General features: G+C 52.3%; 1 protein-coding gene across 1 annotated transcript in view; it reads right to left on the bottom strand.

Annotated features, from left to right (window-relative positions):
* UMODL1 (uromodulin like 1) overlaps nt 1-22684 on the bottom strand; it is a 75243-nt gene extending 52559 nt beyond the window's left edge. Inside the window, exons 1-6 of the mRNA XM_070787590.1 lie at nt 22609-22684; nt 17785-18027; nt 9956-10117; nt 8408-8529; nt 5865-6051; nt 3705-3837 (exon numbers count right to left, since the gene is read on the bottom strand). Of these exons, the coding sequence (XP_070643691.1) occupies nt 3705-3837; nt 5865-6051; nt 8408-8529; nt 9956-10117; nt 17785-18027; nt 22609-22684 (923 nt within the window). The remainder of the gene's footprint in view (nt 1-3704; nt 3838-5864; nt 6052-8407; nt 8530-9955; nt 10118-17784; nt 18028-22608) is intronic.
* Nucleotides 22685-25290: the final 2606 nt, after the last annotated feature.

The raw sequence follows: 25290 nt of genomic DNA, 5'->3' as shown, positions 1-25290 counted from the left end.
TGATCCCTGGGTTGGGAAGATCCCCTGGAGATGGAAATGGCAACCCGCTCCAGTATTCTCACCTGGAGAATCCCATGGACGGAGGAGCCTGGTGGGCTACATAGTCCTTGGGGTCGTAGGGTCAGACAGGACTGAGCGACTAACACTTTTGCTTTGTTGTTGTTCAGTCACGGAGGTTTGTCTGACTCTTTGAGGGTCTCCCGTGCACATATGAGCCAGCAGTGACCTGCTGACGGGGCACTGGCAGCCGCGGCCCTGGGAGACGTGTGTCTGCATAAGCCCTCGTGGAGGTCACCATTAGCCCTACCACAGAGTTTGTAGACCCCAGGACTGACTTAACTCAGGGCAACCAAACAACTAACAGGGAGGGAGCACAGCCCCACCCATTAGCAGAAAATTAAAGATTTACTGAGAATGGCTTTGCCCGCCAGAGCAGGACCCAGATTTCCCCCACAGCCAGTCTCTCCCATTAGGAAGCTTGCACAAGCCTCTTATCCTCATCCATCAGAGGGCAGATAGAAAAAACAAGAACGACAATCCCACAGTCTCCAGAATCAAAACCACAATCCAGAAAACTAACCAAAATGACCACATGGATCACAGCCTTGTGTAGCTCAATGAAACTATGAGCCAAACCATGTAGGGCCACCCAAGACGGACGGGTCATGGTGGAGTTTGACAAAACGTGGAGAAGGGAATGGCAAACCACTCCAGCATTCTTGCCTTGAGAACCCCATAAACAGTACGTAGAGGCAAAAGGTATGACATCAGAAGATGAGCCCCCAAGTTGGTAGGTGTCCAATATGCCACTGGGGAAGAACGGAGAAATGGCCCCAGAAAGAGTGAAAGGGTGCACCAAAGTGGAAACGATGCCAAGTTGTGGGTGTGTCTGGTGGTGAAAGTAAAGTCCATGCTGTAAAGAACTTTCACTTTAGAGGCTAAAGACAAGAGGAATGTGCTCTCACAGCCCAAGGCCGGAAGCCTAACATCGAGATGTGGCTGCAATCCTTCTGGAGGCTCCAGGGAGAACCATCTCTTTCTGCTCTAGTCCATGGAGAGGCACACACTCTGAGGCTGGTGTTCCCGTCCCACCTCCAAGGCGAGAGAGGCGGCTCCTCTCCCCTCTCTGCCTCCCTCGTCATGTCTCTGGCTCTGACCCTCAGCCTCTCTGTCCTGAGGAGTCTGTGATGACATTGGACCCACCCAGATTATCCAGGTCACCTCTGTGTCAAGGTTCTCAGCCTAATCCCACCTGCAGAGCGCCCTCCGCACCTCGTGGTATGAGATGTCCTACTCACAGGTCCTGGGCTAGGGAGAGGTCATTTGGGGATCGTGGCTCAGCCCACCACCTCCTCCTCGTCCCTTGTCGGTCTCATGACCCCCTCACACTCACAAAGCTCACCGCACCCCAGGGCAGCCCCAGCCACTCCACCTGAGACAGCGCACCTGCCCCACCTCTTTCCTACGTCATTTTCCTCCGCAGCAGAACTGTCGCACCGTAATTTGTATCATATTCGTCCACATCTTTTTCATCTTCCGCACTGAGATATGAGTTCCAAGGGAGCAAGGGAATCTCGGACTCTGAAGAACCTCAGCTAGAGCAGTTAGTGACTGGCATACAGTAGGTGCTCTTTAAAATGTATCCGGTAAGTGAATGGATGTGCCCCTGACCCTCAGTGCCCTGTCGGTGTCAGCTGAACCCTCTACCTGTTCATCTCCAACCCACCATTTGAAGCTGTGAGAATCAGTGTGTCCCTTCCACTGCACACAGATATGTTTTGGCACCACCGTCTTTAAATAAGACCCTCCTGGAAGCGCAAAGAGTCGGACACGACTGAGTGACTGAACTGAACTGGAAGCCCATATTTTCTCCAAATTCTGCTTGATGTCTCTGAGCCCCTTCTTGGTAAATGTCTGTAAATCATCACCCATTCTTGACTTCTGGGTATCATCTTTCCTGCTTTTCTTTCCACCTCACTTCACTTCTGCAAGCCCCTCCTCCTGGTATCGTTTAGTCACTCAGTCGCATCTGACTCTTTGCAACCTCATGGACTGTAGCCCGCCAGGCTCCTCTGCCCCTGGGATTCGCTAGGCAAGAATACTGGAGTCGGTTGCCGTTTCCTCCTCCAGGGGATCTTCCTGACCCTGGGATCAAACCTATGTCTCCTGTATTAGCAGGCAGGTTCTTTACCACTGAGCCACCTGGGAAGATATTTAAATACAGGGCTCCTTCCCTTCTCGCAACCAGCCCAGAGTTCAAATGCCACCTGCACGTGGACGACCCAGGTTTACTGCATCCCAGGCCCTGCTCTGAGCTCCAGCCCCAATGATCCAGCACAGTCAGCATCTCGCATCTCCACCCGCTTTCATCTCCATCTCAGTCTAAACTGTTATTGTCAACATGATTGTAATAACCCTAGTCTTCCTAGTTCTATTCATGGTTACAACCAGACACGCTGCCTTGTTCCTCTCTTCCTCTTCTGCATTTCTTTAATCAGTGAGTCCCAAAGCTTCAGTCTCTAAAATGTTCCTTGAATCCGTCTCTCCTTGCTGCCTTTCACCACCTAGACTCAGCTCTTTGCGAAATACAGTGATTTCTTACAGGAGCCAGTCACATACACCAGCAGCTTGTTCATACCTGGCTCCCACAGATGACCCCATGACCAGACCCACACAGAGTAGGACTTCCTTCCAGGTGTGTCCACCAGCACTCGGCACTTTTGTTTGCCATCCAGTTGGTTGCTTTCAACTGCTTTTTTAACCAGTTTAAACTGGTGTGGAGTTGACCACACCAACCCATGGACAGTCCAGGTTACTCCTGGGGACCCAGTGTAAGTAGTAATCATGCTGCCTTCACTCTTAAAGAGTCCCAGTTTAAACAATAAATTATACAGGCATCCTGTTTTCATACCAGCCTGGAGAGTATCTGGCATGTTCTCTACTGAGTTCCCCGAGAGCAAAGATTATGACCTGTTCATATATCTGTCACACCATATTCATAAATGTTTACCAGCATCTAGCATGGTGAATCGGAGAAGGCAATGGCACCCCATTCCAGTACTCTTGCCTGGAAAATCCCATGAATGGAGGAGCCTGTTGGGCTGCAGTCCACGGGGTCGCTAAGAGTCGGACACGACTGAGCGACTTCACTTTCACTTTTCACTTTCACGCACTGGAGAAGGAAATGGCAACCCACTCCAGTGTTCTTGCCTGGAGAATCCCAGGGACGGGGGAGCCTGGTGGGTTGCTGTCTATTGGGTCGCACAGAGTCAGACACGACTGAAGCAACTTAGCAGCAGCAGCAGCAGCAGCATGGTGAATGGCATATAAATAAACATTTGTTAACTCAAAGAGAATAAGAATATCCCACTCTTTCACAGGGAACTCTACTCAATATTTTGTAATACCTATAAGGCAAAAAATCTGAAAAATCATGTAAATACACACACACACATATAACTGAATCACTTTGCTACACCTGAAACTAACACAACATGGAAAACCAGTATAATAAAAAAAAAGAAACGAATATCCAGCCACGAGGTCGAGAACGCTCAAAAGAACTAAGTGAGCCTTCCCTTCGATAAGCCAGTCTTTCCCTCTTTGCAGAAGAGAGGGTCTTGCTGTCAGAGGACCGTCCGGCCTGGAAGATTCCTTAAGGCCCTTCTTCCCCACCCGGAAAGCCCAGTTGCTCACCTGCACACGTGCCGTCCAGCCCCGGGGGAGATGAGTCGGGGGACTTCAGGTAACCCACACACTGGTGTGAGCCCTCCACATTCAGACACAGTTCCCTCCCTGAGCAGGTGTTGAGTTCACCATAGGAACATTCATTCACATCTGCGGAGAAGGAGAACAGGTAAGGACGCTCATCGGAGCCATCCCCGTCAACCTCGAGATGTGTGTCACACGAGCTGAGGAAGTGGGTGAGGCTGCGGTCTTGGGGGCCCTCTTGACGCCTTGCCCCAGAGGCCTCTTTGGCCACAGCCTCCTCCACCGGAGCAGCCAGCTCGCAGCTCAGTGCATGGTTGTGGCCTGAGCAAATCACTTTGGGGCTGTGTTGAGTCTGATTTCATGGCGTCCGGGCTTCCTCCCCAAGCATCAGCCCTGTGTACAGCAGTGTGTGGACGGGGAAAGAGGGTAGAGCAGCCCCTGCCGTGCAGAAGGGGCCTGGTCCTCCCCTATCTGGTGGGACCACAGCTCAGAACAGGCAACCAGGCTTCTCCGTGACCAGGACAGAGTGACAGAAGGCAAGACCATTTATCTAAGCCATATGGAAAAAGACCAGCATCGCCCACTAACTACCAACCCCCTCTCTTGGCCACAGTGATGGGCTACTCATTCTTTACCAACCCTAGCACATCTTCATGCTGGCTGCCCCTTCCTGTGGGTAAGATTTGTTGAGATCCCAATCACAGAATTGCCTCTGCTTTGGGACAGCACCCAAGCTAGAACAAGCCCCACATCCTCACCTCTTCTTCTCCCAAACCACCCAATTCAAGCTGCACCCATAATGGATGCTCTCCAATGCCCTCCCCCAGGAGATGCAAGTGATCAAGATACAATCCCTCCTTGTTCACCTACAGGGAAGTTCTCAGGGTCCCCCTGATGGAAACCTGTCAGAACAGACAAGACTAGTGCTTGGCTTATGGGCACTGCTCAGTCTGGTTTTCAAGAACATTTGTGGAATTTGAAGATAATTAAAGGCCATCATTAGAGCTTTCCCCAGGCTCCCCAGGTGGCTCAGTGGTAAAGAATTCGCCTGCCAATGCAGGAGATGTGGGTTCCATCCCTGGGTCAGAAAGACCCCCCTGGAGAAGGAAATGGCAAGCCACTCCAGGATTCTTGCCTGGGAAATCCCATGGACAGAGGAGTCTGGTGGGCTATAGTCCACAGGCCCTCAAAGAGTCAGACACGACTTGGTTACTAAACAACAGCAGCAGCAAAAGAACCTTCCCCAGGCTGCGGACTCTGGCATCTTGGTGTATGGCCTTCAGCGTCCTGGCATGAGCTGTCTCATAAGAGCAGCCACCCTCCCAGGGCCACAGCAATCTTCAGCTGCCTCCTGTAGCTCAAAAGAGCCCTCTACTGAAGTCCACCCATCTGCTCATGGACTGGCCACAGCTATTTTAATGCCACTTGGCAAAGCTAAGCAGCTGAAACAGCCCGTGAGGCCCACAGCCCCAAAATAATTTACTAAAAATTTTTAGTAAATTTACTAAAAATTTATTAGAAGGTAAAAAAAATTTACCTTTTTCAGAAAGTTTGCCGACCCCTGACATAGACACACACACACACACACACAAATACCAGGTAATTTCTTCCAGAAACACATTGGTGTGCTTCACCAAATTCAGCTCTGTGTAAAGTCTGGTTCAAGACTCTTTGGGGACTTGCCTGATGGTCCAGTGGTTAAGAATCTGCTTTCCAATACAGGGGACTCAGGTTCAATTCCAGGTGAGGGAACTAAGATCCCACATGCCATGCAGCATGGCCAAAATAAATCTTAAAAAAGAGCCTTCTAGATACAAGGATGTCCTTGGCAAGGGTGGGAAAGAGACTAGAGGGCAATTTGGGACCCTAAGAACAGAGGACGCGGGTTACTTGTAGGGTATTCTGGGACTCAGCCTCCAGTCCCACCTGGATGGAAGGAGAAACCCGTCATGAGAGGTGGACAAGGTGGGGTGAGGGGAGAGGAAGGCGATGCTGGTACAGAATCAGTTCTCCAAGTCTTGGCTTCAGCATCTAGAGTTTAAACTTCGAGCTAGAGTGAGCCAGAGATGAGTCCACCCTACCCCCTCAACTGGACGATTCTCCTAGCAGTCCTGCAGCCCCTGACCCAAGGGGACCACTGAAGGGAGCCCCACCTTGCACTTGGACATCGATCACTTCATAGATGCGCTTCACCATGCCATCCAGCACTGCGGAGACGCGGGCCACGGGCATCGGCCTTGGCAGGCCCAGCAGCAGCCAGGACACTGTGGTGGAGGTGTCCTCCCCGGCCGAGTGCAGGTGGTGGACAGTGGTGTCCAGTGGCTGCAGAGCACTGGTGACCTGTGAAACCAGGGTCAGAGCATCACGCGGTAGAAGGGCACCCCATCAGGTAGACTGGGAGAGGACGGAGGTCCAGACATGTTATAAGCTATACATACACACGGTACACGCACACACGCATCATTCACCTGTGCGAAAAAGAGAAATCTCTACAATATTTTCACTTCTGCCTTCATTCCAATAAAAGTCCTGCAAACCGGATTCTAAATACTTAGGGGCTGAATCGTGTCCCCCGCTACCAAAAAACAATCCCCACATTGGAGTCCTAGCACCTCAGAATGTGACCTTATTTGGAGACAAGGCTGCTGCAGATGTAATTATTAAGATGAGCTCATTAGGTTGGGCCTTGCTCCAATGTGACTAGTGTCCTTCCACCAAGGAATTTGGACACAGACAGACACTGGCAGAAGGGAATGGTGTGAAGACACAGGGAGAAGCCAAGGAGAGGTCTGACACGTACCCCTGCCTGTGCGCTCTGCCACGACAGCCCCGAAAAGAGACACGGGTCAGTGCGGGACCCCACCACCACCCCTTGCAGCTGACAGCAGAGAATCAGGTCTGGAATTAGGTGTCAAGTCACGTCTGATATTTTCTGAAGTGTAATGATCCCTTTTCTTATTCCACTTGACTTCCTTTTGCTCCAGTCTAGGATCTTGACATCTCAAGGTATTATTTGCCTTGGGAAGCCAGGCAAAGCAGCATGACCACCAGGAGAACCCTGAAGCGGGCTTTGCCAAAAAGCTCCTGAGTCTCCCCAGGGAACCAGAACGTGTTTGGGTGGGGGCACAAAGCCCGTGCCCTCCTCAGCAGGCTTGAAACCCTTCACGAGGGTCAGCAGAGCAGAAAGCCAACACCGGCCTCTTGCAAACCCCTTAGTCAGAGTGCCTAACATTTGCTACAGTCAGGGTCCCGTGTGGACAGGCCCCTCCAGCAGCGAGGAACAAAGCTTACACACACGAAGAGATAAAGGGCGACAGGAGACAGTGACATACAAAACCCAGCAACTGCGCCAGCTCAGAACCTACCCAGATCAGCATCATCTTAAGCTCTTTACATGGACTGTCTCAACCTCACAGCCACTGTCTCAGGTAAGATTATGATTATTTCTGTTTAACAGAATCTAAGGCACAGAGAGGTTAAGTAACTTGCCCAAGGTCACACAGCTGATGAGTGACAGTGCTGGGATTTGAATCCAGGTAATCTGGCTGCAGACTGGCCATGTTCTTACTGGCCTACTGTGCATCCCAAACTCTGCAACAAGCTAAGGCGAGACAGAAATCTCTTCCAGTGGGGGCAGTTAAGGACACTTCTGGGTCAAGGTGATGACTGAGAATACCTCTCAAACCAGTTACTGCACAGCCCAGAGCAAGGGGAGGGAGTGTGCCCTCTGTTAACTGGGCTCATCCCATCCAACTCTGGGTCTGATGTCATGGCACATGAGACACATCTGTGGGGCCTGATGGTCAGGCAGAACCAGCCACACCGTGCGGAGCCCAGTGCACAGGGGAAATGTGCAGCCCCTCGTTCAGGAATCATCAAGCACTTCAAGAGGCAGTGGCCAAGCATCTCACCAGGTGCAGGGCCTTTCGCAACATGTGGGGGATTGTGTGGGTCATCCGCCTGAGGTCAGACCACCATCTAGGGCAGGCACCTCACAGTAGGTGACGAGCAGTGCCTGCCCCTGCTGGCTGGGTTCCTAGAACTTGGGTGGGGGTTGTGGGGGACACCCAGCAGGTGAAGATATCCTGCTGGTTGGAGGTGTTGCTGAGGCTCCAGAAAGTTTGAGTTGTGTCTAGGTTGGGGCTCCCCCGGGGGCCAGTGTCACCCCTCGGGGGACCTGTGGCTACACCTGGAGACAGTTTTGGTTGTCACAGCTGGGCACATTTTGTGCTTAGAGCCAGGCCTGCTGCAAAGTCCTATGGGACAGGCAGCCCCACAGCAAAGACCTGTCCAGCCCCAATCGTGAATGGTGCTGAGGGGGTGGAGCCCTACCTAGAGGCCTCATCCAGCACCTTGCAAACTTCTGAGATACTCCCTCAATCGGGAGCCAGAACTTGGGATCCCTAAGGGAGGTACTAGAGGGCACAGCTCCAGGGCCTGGGAAGGCTGCACCCGGCACCCTTGTGTTTAAGCAACAGACCCTGGAGAGAGGAGGGGTTCCCTGCTCCGCGCCATGAGGGTGCAGGGCTTGTATATTAGATACCTCAAAACACGCCAAACTGCACGCTTGTAAGAGTGCATTTTGTTGCATGAAAAATCATACCTCTTTCAAGCCATTTTTAAGGAAGATCTCACGTTTGGTTCAGAGGCAGTCACTTGGGGTCACTCATGGAGCCCCTTCCTCCCCCCGACCTACCATGGAGTGCAAAAGCCTCATGTGATCCAGAAGCCGCGGGTCCACCTGCTGGAGCTCCTTGAAGTCCATCTTCACCACAACTGTCACGTTGTACCAGCAACCCTCCCGGTTGCTCTCTGGAGCTGCGCGAGGGAACATGGGTGAGCCACAGGCCCAGGACAGGGTGGGGCCGCCAGAGGTCACTGGGGCGGTGTGGCACATTCCCCCACCTCCCGTCCCTGCTCCTCTCATATTACAGATAATCCTATGTATACTACATAATATATTATTACATACAATGTATACTAGATGGGCTTCCCTGGTAGCTCAGGCGGTAAAGTATCTGCCTGCAATGCAGGAGCCCCGAGTTCAATCCTGTGTCAGGAAGATCCTCTAGAGCAGGGAATGGCAATCCCTCCCATATTCTTGCCTGGACAATCCCATTGACAAGGGAGCCCAGCAGATGACAGTCCATGGGATTACAAAGAGTCAGACACAACTGACAGACTAACACTTGAATTTCACTTTGATACTAGAAAATACAGTATATATTATTTATAGTATATATATATGTAATATAATACCCCATGGACTATACAGTCCATGGAATTCTCCAGGTCAGAATGATGGTATGGGTAGCCGTTCCCATCTCCAGGGGATCTTCCCAACCCAGGGACTGAACCCAGGTCTCCCGCATTGCAGGCAGATTTTTTACCAGCTGGGCCACCAGGGAAGCCCAAGAATACTGGAATGGGTAGCCTATTCCTTCTCCAAAGGATCTTCCTAACCCAGGAATCGAACTGGGGTCTCTTGCATTGCAGCCAGATATTTTTTTACCAGCTGATCTACCAGGGAAGTCCTGTAATATAATATAGTAAATTATATATACTATATGTAACATATCAATAAATAATGAATTACAATATATATTGCACCATATATAATATGATGCATGCATGCTCAGTTATTCCGATTGTTTCCATGGACCATAGCCCATCAGGCTCCTCTGTTCATGGGATTTCCCAAACAAGAATACTAGAGTGGGTTCCCATTTCCTTCTCCAGTGGATCATCCCAAACCAGGGATTGAACCCGAGTCTCCTGTGGCTCCTGCATTGGCTGGCAGATCCTTTACCTCCTAGTGCCGCTTGGGAAGCCTGTATAAAACGTACACAAATGTGTGTTTCCCTGTCTCTGAACCTTGACGAACGCCTTCTCCTAGGGGCCTGCACTGAGAACCAGGCCATGGACCTGCCAGACAGGGGGGTCCCCACGGGGCTGCACCAGCTGACAGCCCAACACCGCCCAGCTCTGACACAGCTCAGCTCCCAGCAAACTCACCGGGGCCCCAAGGGCTTCCCCTGGCAATGTGGGGAAACTGAGGCACCTGCTCTTCCAGGAACGTCTTCCCCACTTGGGGCATCTGTGAGCACAGTTCCCCCCAGAGGTCAGTGGCCAGATATTGATGAGTGAAGCAGGCCAGACACAGGCTGTAGGCTCTCCGTAAAACCCAAGCAGCTGCTTCCGGAAACCCACTCCCCCCTCCTCCAAGATCAGGCCCCTGTCCTACCTGGGGCTGCAGGGGCTGAGCAGCGGTGGCCCCCTGATGAGGGGCAGCACTTCTGAAGACCAGGACATTCAGCATCCAAAGTGCACAGCAAGGCGGATGTTTCCAACCCCACCACTGGGCAGCTCCCAGGTCTGGATGCAAACTCCTGAGACCGGTTCAGGGCTGGGGGAACAGGTGATGAGGTGATAAGTGATGAGTGGTGTTGGCTCTAGAATCCCAGTGGGCCATGTGGTGCTGCATCCGGATGCTTCTGGGCAGAGGGATCCATCTGCGGCTCCGAGGCACGCAGAGCAACCCGCTCAAGGGCCTCGCCATGCCCTGCAGAGCAGCCATTAAGACTGTTTGCTCTGACTCTAATGCAGCCTGACTGACTTTTCTGGGAGGAGGGCAACTTTGGCTGGGGGCCTGGGTGTCCTCTCTCTTGGCCTTAGGAGTCTGTGAAGAGAGGCCCCCACCACCCCCTGAGAGGCCCCTTTGCTGCTTTGCAGCTTAACAGCTCACTCACTCATCCAGTATTTACTGAGCACTTACTATGTGCCAGGCCTAGCACAAGGTGCCCAGGACCCAGCAGAAGCCCAGAGGCAAAGTCTCTGCCTTCAGGACACTTAGAGCCTAGTGGATGGGGGCCAGTGTACAGACAGAACTATGGGAGTTTGAGCAGATGAACACTGCAGGGAGGAAGGCAAGGCCCGGGAGCAGGTGGGCAAGAAGACTGCACTGGAGACGAGCGTCTGTAGGGCCAGGGAGGTGGGGGAGCCTGCAAACCGTCAGCCTTTATGCCTGGGCAGGGGGCAGCAGTGTGCAGAGTGAGGGGTAAGGCAAGAATGAGGAGTGGGCCTGGTGATGGCATAGTGGGTAAGCAGGGGGGCTGGGTCATGGAAAACCCTCTGGTGTTGTCACGGGGGGCCTGGAGGGTCAGGGCAGTCCTGCGGTGAAGGGGACACCGTGGCTGCCCTGCCCAGATTCTCACGTTATTCTGACCCCATATCACGTTATTCCGTGTCCCCATCTTCCAGGACCCTCAGGTGGTTCTTGGGGACTGGAGCTGCCGCACATCATACGTAGAGCCCCCAGTACCTGTAGTTTGACAAACCACCTTTCCACCCCTCTGCCAACGCCATGAAGTCATCCACATCCTCCGCTCCTTCCCTCCCCTATCCTGCTTCGCTGACCTCCACGAGAGCAGTCTGACTTGCTCGTCTGAGCTGTGTCCCGGCTGCCAGGGAGGCAGGGGCCTGTCTGAGAGCCCATTGTGATGCTCCAGGTGAGAGATGGTGCAGGCTGGACCAGGGTAATGGGTGGAGGCAGCGGGAAGCCTCCGATCCTGGGAATATGCAGCTGCAACTGTCCACAGGACGTACTGACAGACAGGACAGGATGTGAAAGAAGAAGCTTCAAGAAGGCGTCAGGCCTGGTCATCCACTTGGCCCCATTCCTGGGAGAAGCTGCAGGAAGAACGGGCTCAGGCACAGCCAGGGTTTGGCTGTGCAGATGGGAAGCTTGGCACGCCTTCGGGACCTACACATGGAAATGTGGGCAGCCTGGGCTGTCCCCTCCTCTGGTCAATTCCCGGGAGGTCCACCAAGATCAGGCAGCATGGCTGTGGGCTGCACATCTCCAGGGCCACCACTCACAACGTGCTCTGCCTGGAGTGATAAAGCTCTGGGCAGATGATGCAGACATGCGGGCAAGGGCAGGGCCACCACTCACAACATGCTCCGCCTGGAGTGATACAGCTCCAGGTAGATGATGCAGATGAGCAGGCAAGAGCCCACAGGAAGTGAAAACGATGGAGGGGCGGGGCGTGCGGCCACATGTGATTGGAGCCACCATGTGAGACTCGGGGGAACCGGTGCCCTGACCCTTAGCCAGGGGTCTGGGGGAGTCATGAGTGGGCTTTTAAAGAAAAAGAGCTTTTAGAGATCTAAGAAAGATAAGAACTATCTAAGAATCTGCAGGCTCCCAGGGGATCTAGCCAGGAGCCAGGTGCCCATATTCAGGGATAGAAAAGCACAGAGCTGAAACCTGGGGAAGCTGGCTGGAGGCAGGTGGCCAGGTATTAGCCAATGCTACGGGACACTCAGGATCCAGGCACTGGGGGCAGCAGGACTGACCCCTGGGAGAATCTGTGGGTCTGTGCAAGCCCAGCAGTAGATGGAGCCGAGGGCAGCACAGGACACCAAAGGCTTCACAGCCCTGAGCTCCAGGGGGCTAAGAGCAGCAGGGAGAAAAGTACAAGGAAGGTGAGACCCCAGTGCCAGCATCCGAGAAAGGGCCTGCATGAGGTCTGGCTACCCACCCTGGGATAAGTGCTCCATGCCAGCATGAATGTCACTCAAACCCATCCAGCTCCCACCCAGATCCACGTTAAGGCTCTGTGTCCCACACGACATTCAGAAGCACAGCTCCAGGCCCCTCAAACCCCTGGAAAGTCAGAGGAGGCGTGACAACCACGCTCTGGAAGGACGCCTACAGAGCTGAGGAGGACCCGCCCCTGGGGAGACCTGTGGGCTCGCCCGGTGGAAGGCAAGTGCTGAGTACTGACGGTGGTCCTCTGGGGTCCCCTGGGCTCTCTGCAGGATGCTCCACAGACAGAAAAAAAGGGGAGTGGCCCCTCCTGCTGGGAACACATCACCAGGGCAGCTACATCAGCCAAGGAGAAGAAGATTTAGCTGCTGAAACATGCAGAGAGGGTCCCCGTCAGCTCTCTCCCTGTGGAAGCCGAGTCTGGGCTTGGCGGTCACTCTCAGGAGTGTTCTCCTCTCCACGCTGCCCTTGGCTCCTTCCTCACTTCCTAGTTGTCTTGGTGGCTAGTCCAATGTCTGAAGTCCTGGAGAAGCGGCCACACAGGGAAGGTTTTGGGGTGTGAAGAACAGACATGCAGGGCAGCCCGAAAGGCGGGGCTGGGATGGAAATGCGGGAATCCCTGGAGGGCCACCAACCAGGGATCCGGAGCTCTGTGCTTTCTCATCCATCATAAAAACCAACCACCTCAGCACTGAAGGTATTTGATACATGAATCTAAATGTATTAATAACCTGGTCTCCTGGGACAGAAAAGTGATGTTACAGTGGGGAACAGAAATCCAAATAAAGCATGGAGTAGAGCTAACAGTAAGGCACTAGGGTTGGTACTTGCTGGTACATGCACCCTGGAAATGTCAGAGCTAACATTAGGGACTCTGGGGGAGGAGGCGGGGGACTTTCTTTACTGTCTTTACAAATCTTTGTCTGGAAATCTAAAACTATTCTAAACCAAGAAGGATGAGCACCAAAGAATTGAAGCTTTTGAACTGTGGTGCTGAAGAAGACTCTTGACAGTCCCTTAGACAGCACCAGCGATCAAACCAGTCAATCCTAAAGGAAATCAACCCTGAATATTCATTGGAAGGTCTGATGCTAAAGCTGAAACTCCAATACTTTCGCCACCTAATGCGAAGAGCTGACTCATTGGAAAAGACCCTGATGCTGGGAAAGATTAAGGGCAGGAGGAGAAGGGGACGACAGAGGATGAGATGGTTGGATGGCATCGTCAACTCAATGGACATGAGTTTGAGCAAGGTCCAGGAGTTGGTGATGGACAGGGAGGCCTGGTGTGCTGCAGTCCATGGGGTTGCAAAGAGCTGGACACGACTGAGTGACTGAACAACAAGAGGTTTATCTAAATGAAAGGAAAATACAGGACACGAAGAAAAATTGACTTCCCAAAATGCTTGCTTGCTCACAACAGAAGCGTTTTCGAGTTACAGTTTGTCTTAACTGGAAGGCTGCTGGTAATCTCTCTCTGTCCCTCGGGGCTGTCCAGCCTACAGAGAGCCCAAGAGAACAGTCAACAGTTCCGACTTGGTAGAAAGTTAAAAATCTGCTTCTCCTTCCCTAACCCAACACAAGCAATGCCTCCGGACTGCCCAGCACCTGGCCATCCCACGTTAGGCACGTTCAATGAGATAAGGCAGAGCTTTCTGAGCCACAGACCTGAGGACTCTCCAGGGCTGGGGAATCTGATCCACTCTGGGATAATCAGATTATAACCCTCCTCAGAATCCTCTTTCCTCAAAGGGACCCTGGCCATCAGCCCAGGAGATGGGAAGTTTGGGGTAGGCTCCCAGTCCAGCGGGGTCCTAGGCGTGTTGTGTGAAGGAGACCAGCCATGCAGGAACAGCAGGTATTGAGTGTCCACTGTGATGCTCGGTCCTCCTCTGAGGAATCCATCCTGGGTCAATATTCCAACTTGTGTGCAGCCGTGTTTGCACCATACATTACTCATTGCAGCATTATTTATAACGAAAAAAAATTGGAAACTACGAGATATTAAGTGGTAGGAGATTGCTGAGTGCTGATCCATCCCTATGAGGTAATGCCTTGTGGGCATTAAATCATGCTGGAGAATGCGATCCATTGACACAGAAGATGTTCCAGATAAATTGCCAAGGGGTGAAAGCGTGCTATAAAATGTCTTCAACAGGGTGACCCTGCTATTGTAAAACGTCTGCCCTGAAGGAAACTAGAAGAAAATGTTAACCGTGGTTATTCTTGTGGGGCAAGGAGGGGGTTGATTATGGGCAATTTCCCTTTTTTTTCTCTCTCTCTCTTCTTTGTTTCCAAATTTTCTCCATGGCTTGTGTATTCCTTTTTGTGTTTTAAGGAGACATTTAATTAAAACCACGTATGGCTTATCATTGCTTTCAAAATGTGGGACTTAAAAAAATTGAAAAGGTCATCTAGACTGAAAACCATACCACATGCTCTCATAATGCTCTTCCCTTTTTTAGATCCTCAGCAAGGCTGAGGTTTTGGTGCTGCTGAGATGAGACCCCTGAGCTGAGGTTGCCGAGACGTGAGAAGCCCCACACACAGGTGAGCCGCGTTTGGCCAGCACGTTCAGGGTCTGGCCTCTGCCTGGTTCCCTGACGGTCAGCCCCAGCACAGGTCTCGGTACATCACTTCCAGAGACTTCTCACTTCCAGTTCCAAAGAGCCAGGCTGTCAGGAGGCATCACAGAACCAACTTTGGTCCAACATTCAGGCTTTGATCAGAGAAGCCAGGCAGGCGTGGAGAGAATTGAGCTGCTGGTACCCATGGTGTAAACTCTTCTGACGGGGTACTTTCCAGCTGCCCACATGGTGCCCCTGAGCTTGGAGGTGGGGGGAATCAAATGCTCACCAGGGACCTTACAAGCCATAGCAAATGAGCGCTGCAGGTCCCTGCCCCAGCTCTGTGTTCACACACCAGTCCCCTCAGCAGCCGCGATGCCCAGTGGGGTCCAGACACCAAACCAGGACTTTCCCAGTGGGCTCTGGGCCCATCACCACACACTGAACCCGACGGGGGTCAGGGAGACTCAGGCCCAAGTCTGCCCCATTTTGGTCAAGGGACTCGCCTTCCCCGGGCTGTGTCCCCATCAGCTCCTGTCCAGTAGTGAGGAGGAGCCTCCACTAAACATTATAGGATGCCCTCAATCAAGCCCCCTTTTCCTCTCTCTTCTCCATCCTTCGGGGCTCCTGACTGGCTCCTCTCCATGCTGCTTCTGGAGTGACCCTTTTAAGGTCCAGGAGGATTGCGGACCCCCCACTCCATCTCAGCCCCCTTTGTGGGGCTTGGGGGGCCTTCTGGGTGAGTGCTCCTTCCTTCACTCCCAGCACCTCCACCCGGTCCCCACCCTCAAACATCAGTCACCCCACGATCTGCAGTTCCCAGAGCAGATCTGCCTACAGGACTCTAGTTAGAATGTTCTGGGCCTCTCCTGCCTGGTGAGTTTCTATTTAAAGGCGTTAACACGTTACAAGTGGGGCTGAGTCCCCAAGAGGCTGGTCTGCTGGGAAGAAACATGTGCGGCAGGTGCCTCCCTGCCTTCTATCCGGGAGAATTTGCTTGTCAGCGCTGTGGGGCAGCAGAGTGCAGAGAAACGTGACCGCTGGGCCTGGGTAGAGCCGAGGATGCCTCTGGCCTTCTGGACTTGTGACCTCACCAGCCCCATGACAGCCAGCAGGTGGGAAGTGTAGTGAAGGTGAGTGAGGCAGGATGGCCCCTCCATCAACCAGAATCTGATGCTCCAAACCAAGTGCCATGAGCCCCATCCAAGGCCTCCCCAACATGGCACCCCCCCAGGAATAGGGTGCTCCCAGGGCAGGGGCACCACCCTTTGTACATGTGGCCCTTAGAGACAGGGAGAGTGGAGAGGGGCCCACACTCAGCACAGGAAGAGACTCTTTGAACCCAGAACCAAGGGACAGCCCCTCCACACACAACGCCCACAAATTTCCCTTTAAGGAACCAGCATGAATGCACAGCATCTGCCCAGCTCCAGACCTGACGCCCCCTGCCCCTTCCTAGCTTTACTGGTGGTGGCCGTGGTATCATTTCAAAATTCCAGGGAGAGGTACGCTTCCTGGACCTGCTCTCTCTGAGCTGTCCTGTCATCTCTGAGTCTGGCCACTGAGCGGAGAGATGTCAGCTCTCCTGACCTCTGCGGACTTTGGGGGCCTGAGGGAGGGCAAGCTCAGAAGGACTCTGTGTTCCACCCACGCAACCATCTGCAGGGTCTGGCTGATTCCCGACTCTACATCTTATAGCCCCCGGGGTTGGGGGTGCGGGGTCCACACCTAGCCTGCTGCCTGTCCTGGCCTCCGGCCCTGGCGATGGTGCACTTGGGACCCTCCCTGCACCCTCCCAAGCTGGCACTTTCTGCTTTTGGAGGTGGTGGCCCTCACGTCTCAGGGTGCCCCATGGCCACCCACGGAGCCCCACCCATCTCGCTTCCCCTCCATCATGGGTGTGGGGACAGGGCAACCTCCTGACTGTTCAGAAACCCATCTTAGCTCTGGAACTGACTCAAAGTAACGGTCACACCTCCCCCACATTCACACATGCACCCACCTGCACCCTCGCCCTGGAAGAAGTCTTCTGGGAAGTTCCCTTTGGGCCAAGAGGCTGAGCCCCAAACTCCCACACAGCCTGGTCCCCTCAATCTCAGACATAGCCCGGACCAGCCACACCAGTGCTGATCACCACCCCAAGCATCTTTAAATCACACAGAAAGGATAAGAGGGCCTGGAGGCCTCTGGACAGTTAGGGGCCCCTGGGGGCCCCTTTCCATCTCTTACAGATTGGCGTTCAGATAAGGATTTCACAGTCTTTAGAATGAAAAACCTGGCTGCCAACATAGAGGAGATACAAATTCTGGTTCTCAAACTTAGCCGCCGGTTAGAATTTCTGGTGCACATTTGTGCCTGTTAAGCACTAAGTCACGTCTGACTCTTTGTGACCCCACCGACTGTAGCCTACCAGGCTCCTCTGTCCTCAGGATTCTCCAGGCAAGAATACTGGAGTGGGTTGCCGTTTCCTCCTCCAGGGGATCTTCCCAACCCAGGGATTAAACCCTGGTCTATTATGTCTCCTGCATTGGCAGGTGGGTTGTTTACCATTAGTGCCACTGGGGAAGCCTAAGAATTGCTGGAGGAGCCTTAAAAAAAAAGATCTCAGTACCCAAGCTCTGCCCTAGACAGAATCCATCACAGTCTCTGAGAAGAGACCCAGCCATCAGCATTTTTAAAGCTCTGGGGACTTTAATGTGCAGCCATGTCTGAGAGCCAACACCCACAGCAGGTTCTCAAAGTGGGGCCTCATGCCAGCAGCATCAGCACCCATGAGAACGTGTACTCCACGCCTGGATGTGAAACCTTGGGCTGAGGCCAGTGCCCTGGGCTTGGGCTAGCCCTCTGAATGACCCAGCTGCTCACGAGAGGCCGAGAAGCAGCGTTCCAGAAGGATCTAGTCAGTTCAGGGCTAAGGGTGTGAACAGTGGCTATTCCAACACTGGACAGGACTCACGCAGGACACAGTAGAGGCCCAGCTGCTCGTAGCCCTCGCAGCAGTCGGTCACATTCCTGGGCTCCGGAACTTCCACCGCCAGGTACCGGGTCTGGTAGACAGTCTTCGGGCAGCGCCATAAGGGGATCCAGCCCCCGCAGGGAACGCGGGTTAGGCGGGACATCTGCACAGCCTTCACGCTCTGCACGCTCTGGGTCACGCTGTAGTTGCACAGCTGGAAGCCCAGCAGAGAGAGGCCTTTTTCTATGAGGGAGGGAGGAAGATGGAGAAACAAGAGAAGAAAATGTTAGGATCAAACAATCTGTGGGGTCCTCTGCAAGTCCCCCACTTCTGCAAGAGCAGGTGAAACAAAATCCCTGCACAGGGCAGACCCCAGAGGGTCTGCCCACTGGCCTGTATCTGAGAAGGCAATGCAGGCATGGAGACTCAAGGGATAAAGCATGACACCTATGATGAGCAAGCCTCCTCTGTAAGACAGGAGACACCTCCCAGCCTGCTCCTCCTCCCAGCGGTGCTCTACATTGAAGGGAGGGATACAGAGGAACCAAGCATCTGGGGCTCATGTCCTGGGCTCTGCTGTGGGTCCTCAGACTCTCCAGGCCAGAGACACTGTGCACACCTCTCATCTCCACAGTAAGGGCTGTCACGTACAGCGTGAATACACAGAAGTTCCCTCAGTGAATACGCCAGCCCAACATGTGCTGGGCACACTGGCAGTGACACCCATTTTGGAATGAGATGGAAGATAAACACACATGTCAAGCCCATGTGAGACGTGCATAGATGGTAAAGTACAGTCTGATTGTTGCTATCGTCAGCAGGAGATGAGGGCACAGCGTCTGCAGTGAAACACCCAGGTTGCCTTATCCGGCCCTGAATGTCTTTCACCTGGAGGTTGGCTCCTGGGCACAGATGCCCATGGCCTTCGTCAGCATTACTACTTGGTTCTCAATACCCTGTGGCACCTGCTGTTACCAGCCCCGTGTCTCAATGTCATGGACCAGCTCGCTTGGGGTCCTGGGGTGTTCTATCTGCCCAAGGAGCCTCTACTGCCTCATGGAGCAGGGACTATTATTATGGGCTGAAGGGTGGTGGCTGTTGTTCAGTCGCTTAGTCGTAGCCAACTCTTTGTGACCCCATGGACTGCAGCACGGACTTCCCTGCCCTTCACTATCTCCCAGAGTTTGCTCAGATTCATGTCCGTTGATTCAGTGATGCTATCTAACCATCTTGTCCTTTGTCGTCCCCTTCTCCTGCCCTCAATCTTTCCCAGCATCAGGGTCTTTTCCAATGAGTCAGCTCTTTGCATCCAGGCTGAAGTGTGTCCCACCCCAAATTCACACATTGAAGTTCTAAGGCCCAGGACCTCAGAATGTGACCTTACTTGGAAGTAGGGTTTCTGCAGACATAACTGGTTGAGATGAGTTTATACTGGAGCAGAGTGGCCTCTAATGCAACATGACCAGTGTCCTTATCAAAGGGGAAACGGACACAGAGACAGGAATACACCCAGGGAGATAAGATGGGAGATGAGGCTGAGGTCAGGGTGATGCTCCTACAGGCCAAGGTCACTCAAACCACAAGTAGACCCAAGCCCCTGGAGATGTGGTGTCTGGGACAGACCCACCTCCCAGACTCAGGAGGAATCCACCGTGCCCACACCTTGATCTTGAACTTCTGGCCTCCAGACTGAGAGGAAATAAATCTCAACTGTTAAGTCCCCCAGGAATCCCTGGTGGCTCAGTGGTAAAGAATCCACCTGCAATGCAGGAGACCCGGGTTCAACCCCTGGATCAGGAAGATTCCCTGGAGAAGGAAATGGCAACCCATTCCAGTATTCTTGCCTGGAGAATCACATGGACAGAAGAGCTTGGCGGGCTGCAGCCCTTGGGGTCACGAAGAGTCAGACACAGCTCAGTGACCAAACCACCACCACCAAGTCCCCCAGTCTGTGGTGCTTTGCAGACCCCAGGGCTGACATGGGGACCATGGGGTGCCCTCCACATTTGAGGCTAGTGTGGGACTCACTGCATTCATGGGTTGTCAGTGAAGGACGAATGAATGACTTGAATATATCTTACGTCTTCATATATTCAACCTCATATAGAGCTCTAAGCTCTATGAGACTGTACACCCCCTGGACAGGGCTCTATGTTACAGTGTAAACCTTCAGGGAGAAGCTGGATTTCTGGGGCAGAGCTCAGAGGGGACATTAGAAATCACCTTCATCCCCACGCCAGGACAACACCCCTGGTGACTCCCACCTTTGTCCTCCACGTGCTCAAGTGCACACGTGCTAAGTTGCTTCAGTCGTGTCCAACTCTTTGCAACCCCATGGACTGTAGCCCGCCAGCTCCTCTGTCCATGGGATTCTCCAGGCAAGAGTACTGGAATGGGTTGCTATGCCTTCCTCCAGAGGATCTTCCTGATCCAGGGATTGAGCCCACATGTCTTACATCTCCTGCATTGGCAGGAAGGCTCATTACCGCTAGTGCCACCTGGGAAGCCCATGGGTGCCCACAAGCAGGCAGAAAGCGAGGCTTGGGGGTTGGTGACCCCCAGAAGGAATGAGGCCAAGCCAGCCCTCATGCTCAGGCTGGCGGGAGAGCCTGCAGCCTTCCTTCAGACAGAGTCGGGTGCTGAATCCCACCACCCCAGAGCGAGTCTGCTCCCAAGCCACATGGTGGCCTCCCTGGGGATGGCCAGGCCTCTGGGAGTGGACACAACCTGCACCCACCAAAGAGCGTGTCCCAGGAAGCCTTGGGAGGGACCAGGAGGCCCCTGGCTGGGTGGCCTGAGGCAGGAGCAGGCAGCTTCCGAGGCCAGAGCTTAGAGGTGACTGGGACGGGGGCTGGAGAAGATGTGCAGCGAGCAGGGTCACCGTGGAGCAATGGGGTGAACAGGACAAAGCTTCCTGCGTGGAGAAGTTGGTGAGGCCGACCTAGACCTTGTTTTTCATCTGAACTGAAGGCAAGATGCAACCACTGATGAAGATTACTCCTCTGCCTCCAGAAAGCCTCTGGGCCTGATCATGACAAGGTCCCAGCTGATCCTCAGCAGAGCCCTCCTGCACACAGGCATGCGCGCGCGCACACACACACACACACAAACACACACACATGCACACAAACACACGGACACATATACAAACACAAACACACACACACAACACATAGAGACACTCAGACACACACAGAGACACAACACACAGAGACACAGACACACCACACACACAGACACGTGTGCACACACAGACACACGCACACACAGATACATGCACACACAGAGAGACACATGCACACACACACAGACATGCACACACAGAGACACACAGACACACGCACATGCACACAGACATAGATACAAACACACATAGCAGACACACGTACAAGCAGAGACACAGGCACACAAACAGACACACACACACACACAAATCTTCCAAACTCCACTTGCCTCTCCTTTGTCTTTTACTTTGTGCTGGAGGCCACCAAGTCCTCCCAGGCCTGGCTTCTTGCCAGAGCCCACCGCATAAACCAGTGGGCATATTCTGCTGTTCAACAAATCCTTTCCGCAGCACAGAAGGCGGGGTTCCCGGGTTCGAATCCCAGAGGGAGAAAATCTAAGTGCTCTGGTGGGTGCTGAGGCCAGCACTCACACCAGCTCCACAAATACCAGCCGTGTGGCTCTGACCTCATTTCATGTCCTCTCGGTGCCCTGGTCTTGCCTATAGTAAAATCATAGCTGTGCCTGGGATTGTAGGAGGATTAAATGACATCATGGCCGTCGCCTCAGTATGTGGAACCTGGGAGCAGACAGACCTGCAGCCTGAAGGACCATTGAGCTGCCACCGCCCAAGCCCTCACATGCACGAAACGCCCCCTGAGATCTCATCTGGCTTCCCGACATTCCCATTGTCCTGCCACTGGCCTGAATGATGTGCACATTACTCATTCCGGAGGAAATACCAAGTTTCCTTACAAAATCACAGTTCATAGAAAGAAATAACAAAATTCTGCCAATTTGTGAAGAAATTTTAAACCAGTTCAAAACTGAAACTGAGAGCAGGAACTCAGAAGGGCTCTGTGTGAATCCCCAACAGAATAAGATGGATGTGTAGGAGAAAACGACTTAAAAGCTTTGCAATCTCAGCGCTCTGAAATCTGGGGCTTGTGAATCCCAGTGTTTGGCAGCTGACACGTGTCTCTCAAAGGCCCTGGATGTGTTCCCGACCCTTCTGATCCCCCTGAGCCACAAGCACCCTCGTTTAATGTCAAGGAAATGGGCTTGGCAGAGCCCCAGGTGAGTGGGAAGACCCACATCCTGAACCCCCCTCCCTGGTGGGGGAAAGGAGGTCAGAGTCAGGATCAAGGGCAGGGTCGTCCTGGTGGAAATCTTGCCCTTGGCCAGCTGTGTGACCCTGTGTGAGTCCCTGGCCACTCTGGGTCTCCCTCCCCTTATCTGTAAATTGAAGACTAATGGGCCAAGGTTCCCGAGACTTCGATTCTCCATCTCCAGGGATGTGCTACTCTCAGCAGGCCTATAGCATCTGTACTACTGGCAGAAATGCAGAGTTCTGGGTCCCACCCCAGACCCGATGACTCAGAACCTGCCCTTGAACCCCACTCACCCCTAGCTGATTCTGAAGCATTCCCATCACCTCTTTTGTGGTTACAGAAAGTTTTCCCAAAAAGGAGCAGTCCCTGACTCTCCCAGCAGGTGCATCTTTGCCTGCCCCACTCTTGGTAGGGCTGTTGTCCTCAGGAGACCCTCTCCTGGGAGCCCTTGCCCCTCCAGCATCACCCACACGGAGCCCAGACCCCTTACCTGTGAAGCCACTGGCCTGGCTCGGGTTCACAATGATAAGCAGGGCCAGCAGGGCCATCCCAAGGGTCCTGAGCATGGCTGGGCAGTGGTGGTGACTCTGGGTCTCTCCTGAGTGGCAGCACGAAGGGGCCTGGGCTGCCTGGACCCAGAGAGAAGGCCCGTCTCTCCCCTGCACCACTGACTGTGGCAGTGTCTTCAGACCGTGTGCTTGCCGGGAGCAGTCCCTTATGCCTGCTCGTAAACACCAGCCACCACTGTGGCCATGTCCCCTGGGGCACATTTGTGTCATGGCTCATTCTCCATCCAGGCAGATGGCATCTCTCAGGAAAGGTAAGTACCCACCTGCCAGACTACATCACAGGGTCCCATCTCGTTGTTACGCAGAAAACACATTTCAGACCCGAATCTGACTCCCTCCATCAAGTCCAAAGTATTCTCTTACCTTATCGTAGCGAACTGGCAGGAGAAAACAGCAGCAAATCAAAGTGGTACATCAGATTCAGAGAGCATCCTTCGCACAATTGGACAAACAGATCAAAAGCCATAAACCTACCCCTGTGACCCAGTGATTCCTGCCTGAAGCTGGGTCTGAGGGCCATGAAGCTGCGTTCTCAGAGCTGTTCGTCACTTGCCAGAATTTAAAGCCGCAGGGTGTGGAAGTGAGCCTCAGGGAGGTAGGGGATTAGTAAGTTAGTACAGAGCGTGTGAATGTAACATCGCCCAGACATGCACCCTGGAAGGACACTTAGCAGCGTGGAAACAGCTTCTCATCTTGTGACATCAAAGCAGAACCTCAAACAGTTCTGTCTCCAAGAAAAAATAACAACTCCATGATTCTATAAAAGTGGCCCCGGCCCGAGAAGGGCCAGAGAAATAAAACATGGTAAGGATGAACTGATGCTTTCAAACTGTGGTGCTGGAGAAGACTCTTGAGAGTCCCTTGGACTGTAAGGAGATCAAACTAGTCAATCCTAAAAGAAATCAACCCTGAATATTCATTGGAAGGACTGACGCTGAAGCTGAAGCTCCAATACTTTGGCCACTTGATGCAAAGAGACAACTCACTGGAAAATACCCTGGTGCTGGTAAAGAATGAGGGCAGGAGGAGAAGGGGGCAACAGGGAATGAGATGGTTGAATGGCATCATCAACTTAATGGACATTAGTTTGAGCAAACTCTGAGAGATAGTAAAGGACAGAGAAGTCTGGTGTGCTGCCGTTCGTGGAGTCACAAAGAGTCAGACACCACTGAGAGACTGAGCGACAAACGATGACAGAATGATAGCTGATTTATGTTTTATTTCAGTAGCCATCAGGTGTGAACTGAATTTGTAAATTTCATATCGAATACTTCCCAGCCAATGCCATCTTCTTATTCCTCTATTGGGTCATCTTTCGTTGCGTGGTACAATTTTTAATATTAAACTAGGCACAATTGTGAACATTATACAAAGATCTCATTGGTTCTACTGAGAAAACTTTCAAATAGGATAATAAAGATCCAGCTCGGCTCCATGGTTCAGATGTATAATTCCCTCGTGCTCAGCATACAAAACAGTTGTGCCAGGAGGGCCCTTCCAGCCTAATTCCCAAAGAACATGACTACATCTTTAATTCTCCAGAGATTAACCCCTGAGATTATTAACTGCTCGTTTGCATGGTTAATGACTAGATCACAGATACCAGGACAAGAGAAAAAAACTGGAAATAATCGTGCAGTTAAGGGGCTCAGAGCGAGTCTCCTGGGAGCCAGTAGCCTTTATAGAAAAACAGTACTCCAGGACTGACTCACAAATCCTGCTGCTCTAACAGAGGTTTAAAAAAACGTGTCAATATACAGAATGAAGTAAGCCAAAAAAAAAAAACAACACCAATACAGTATACTAACGCATATATATGGAATTTAGAATGATCGTAACAATAACTCTGTATACAAGACAGAAAAAGAGTCACTGATGTATAGAACAGTCTTTTGGACTCTGTGGGAGAGGGAGAGGGTGGGATGATTTGGGAGAATGGCATTGAAACGTGTATAATATCATATATGAAACGAGTTGCCAGTCCAGGTTCAATGCACAATACTGGATGCTTGAGGCTGGTGCACTGGGACGACTCAGAGGGATGGTACGGGGAGGGAGGAGGGAGGAGGGTTCATGATGGGGAACATGTATATACCTGTGGTGGATTCATGTTGATATATGGCAAAACCAATACAATATTGTAAAGTTAAATAATAAAATAAAATCCAAAAAAATAAATAAAATAAAAAAATAAAAAATTTAAAAAGTGTCAATAAAAGAATGCATGCTAAAGTTGTAATAGAACATTCAAGAGAATAAAGTTCAATTAGCACTGACAGAATAAATCTGTGTATGTGTGTTAGTCGCTCAGTCATGCCTGACTCTTTGCAACCCCATGGACTGCCAGGGTCCTCTCTCCATGGAATTCTCCAGGCAAGAATACTGGAGTGGGTTGCCATTCCCTTCTCCAGGGGATCTTCCTGACCCAGGGATTGAACCTGGATCTTCAGAGTTGCATGCAGATTCTTTACCAGCTGAGCCACCAATAGGAAAAGTATTATCATGAAGCTAAATATGAACATTTAAAATATGAGTTGAATCTGTATTCCAGTATTCCATCACCCCTCAGAACGTTTGATGCTGTAAGATATGAGCACTTCCCT

The sequence above is a fragment of the Bos indicus genome, chromosome 1 (genome assembly GCF_029378745.1).
Source record: "Bos indicus isolate NIAB-ARS_2022 breed Sahiwal x Tharparkar chromosome 1, NIAB-ARS_B.indTharparkar_mat_pri_1.0, whole genome shotgun sequence".
In the NCBI taxonomy this organism is placed as follows: domain Eukaryota; kingdom Metazoa; phylum Chordata; class Mammalia; order Artiodactyla; family Bovidae; genus Bos; species Bos indicus.
The sequence above is the reverse complement of the archived record's forward strand: the minus strand, read 5'-3'. Positions and strand labels throughout refer to the sequence as shown.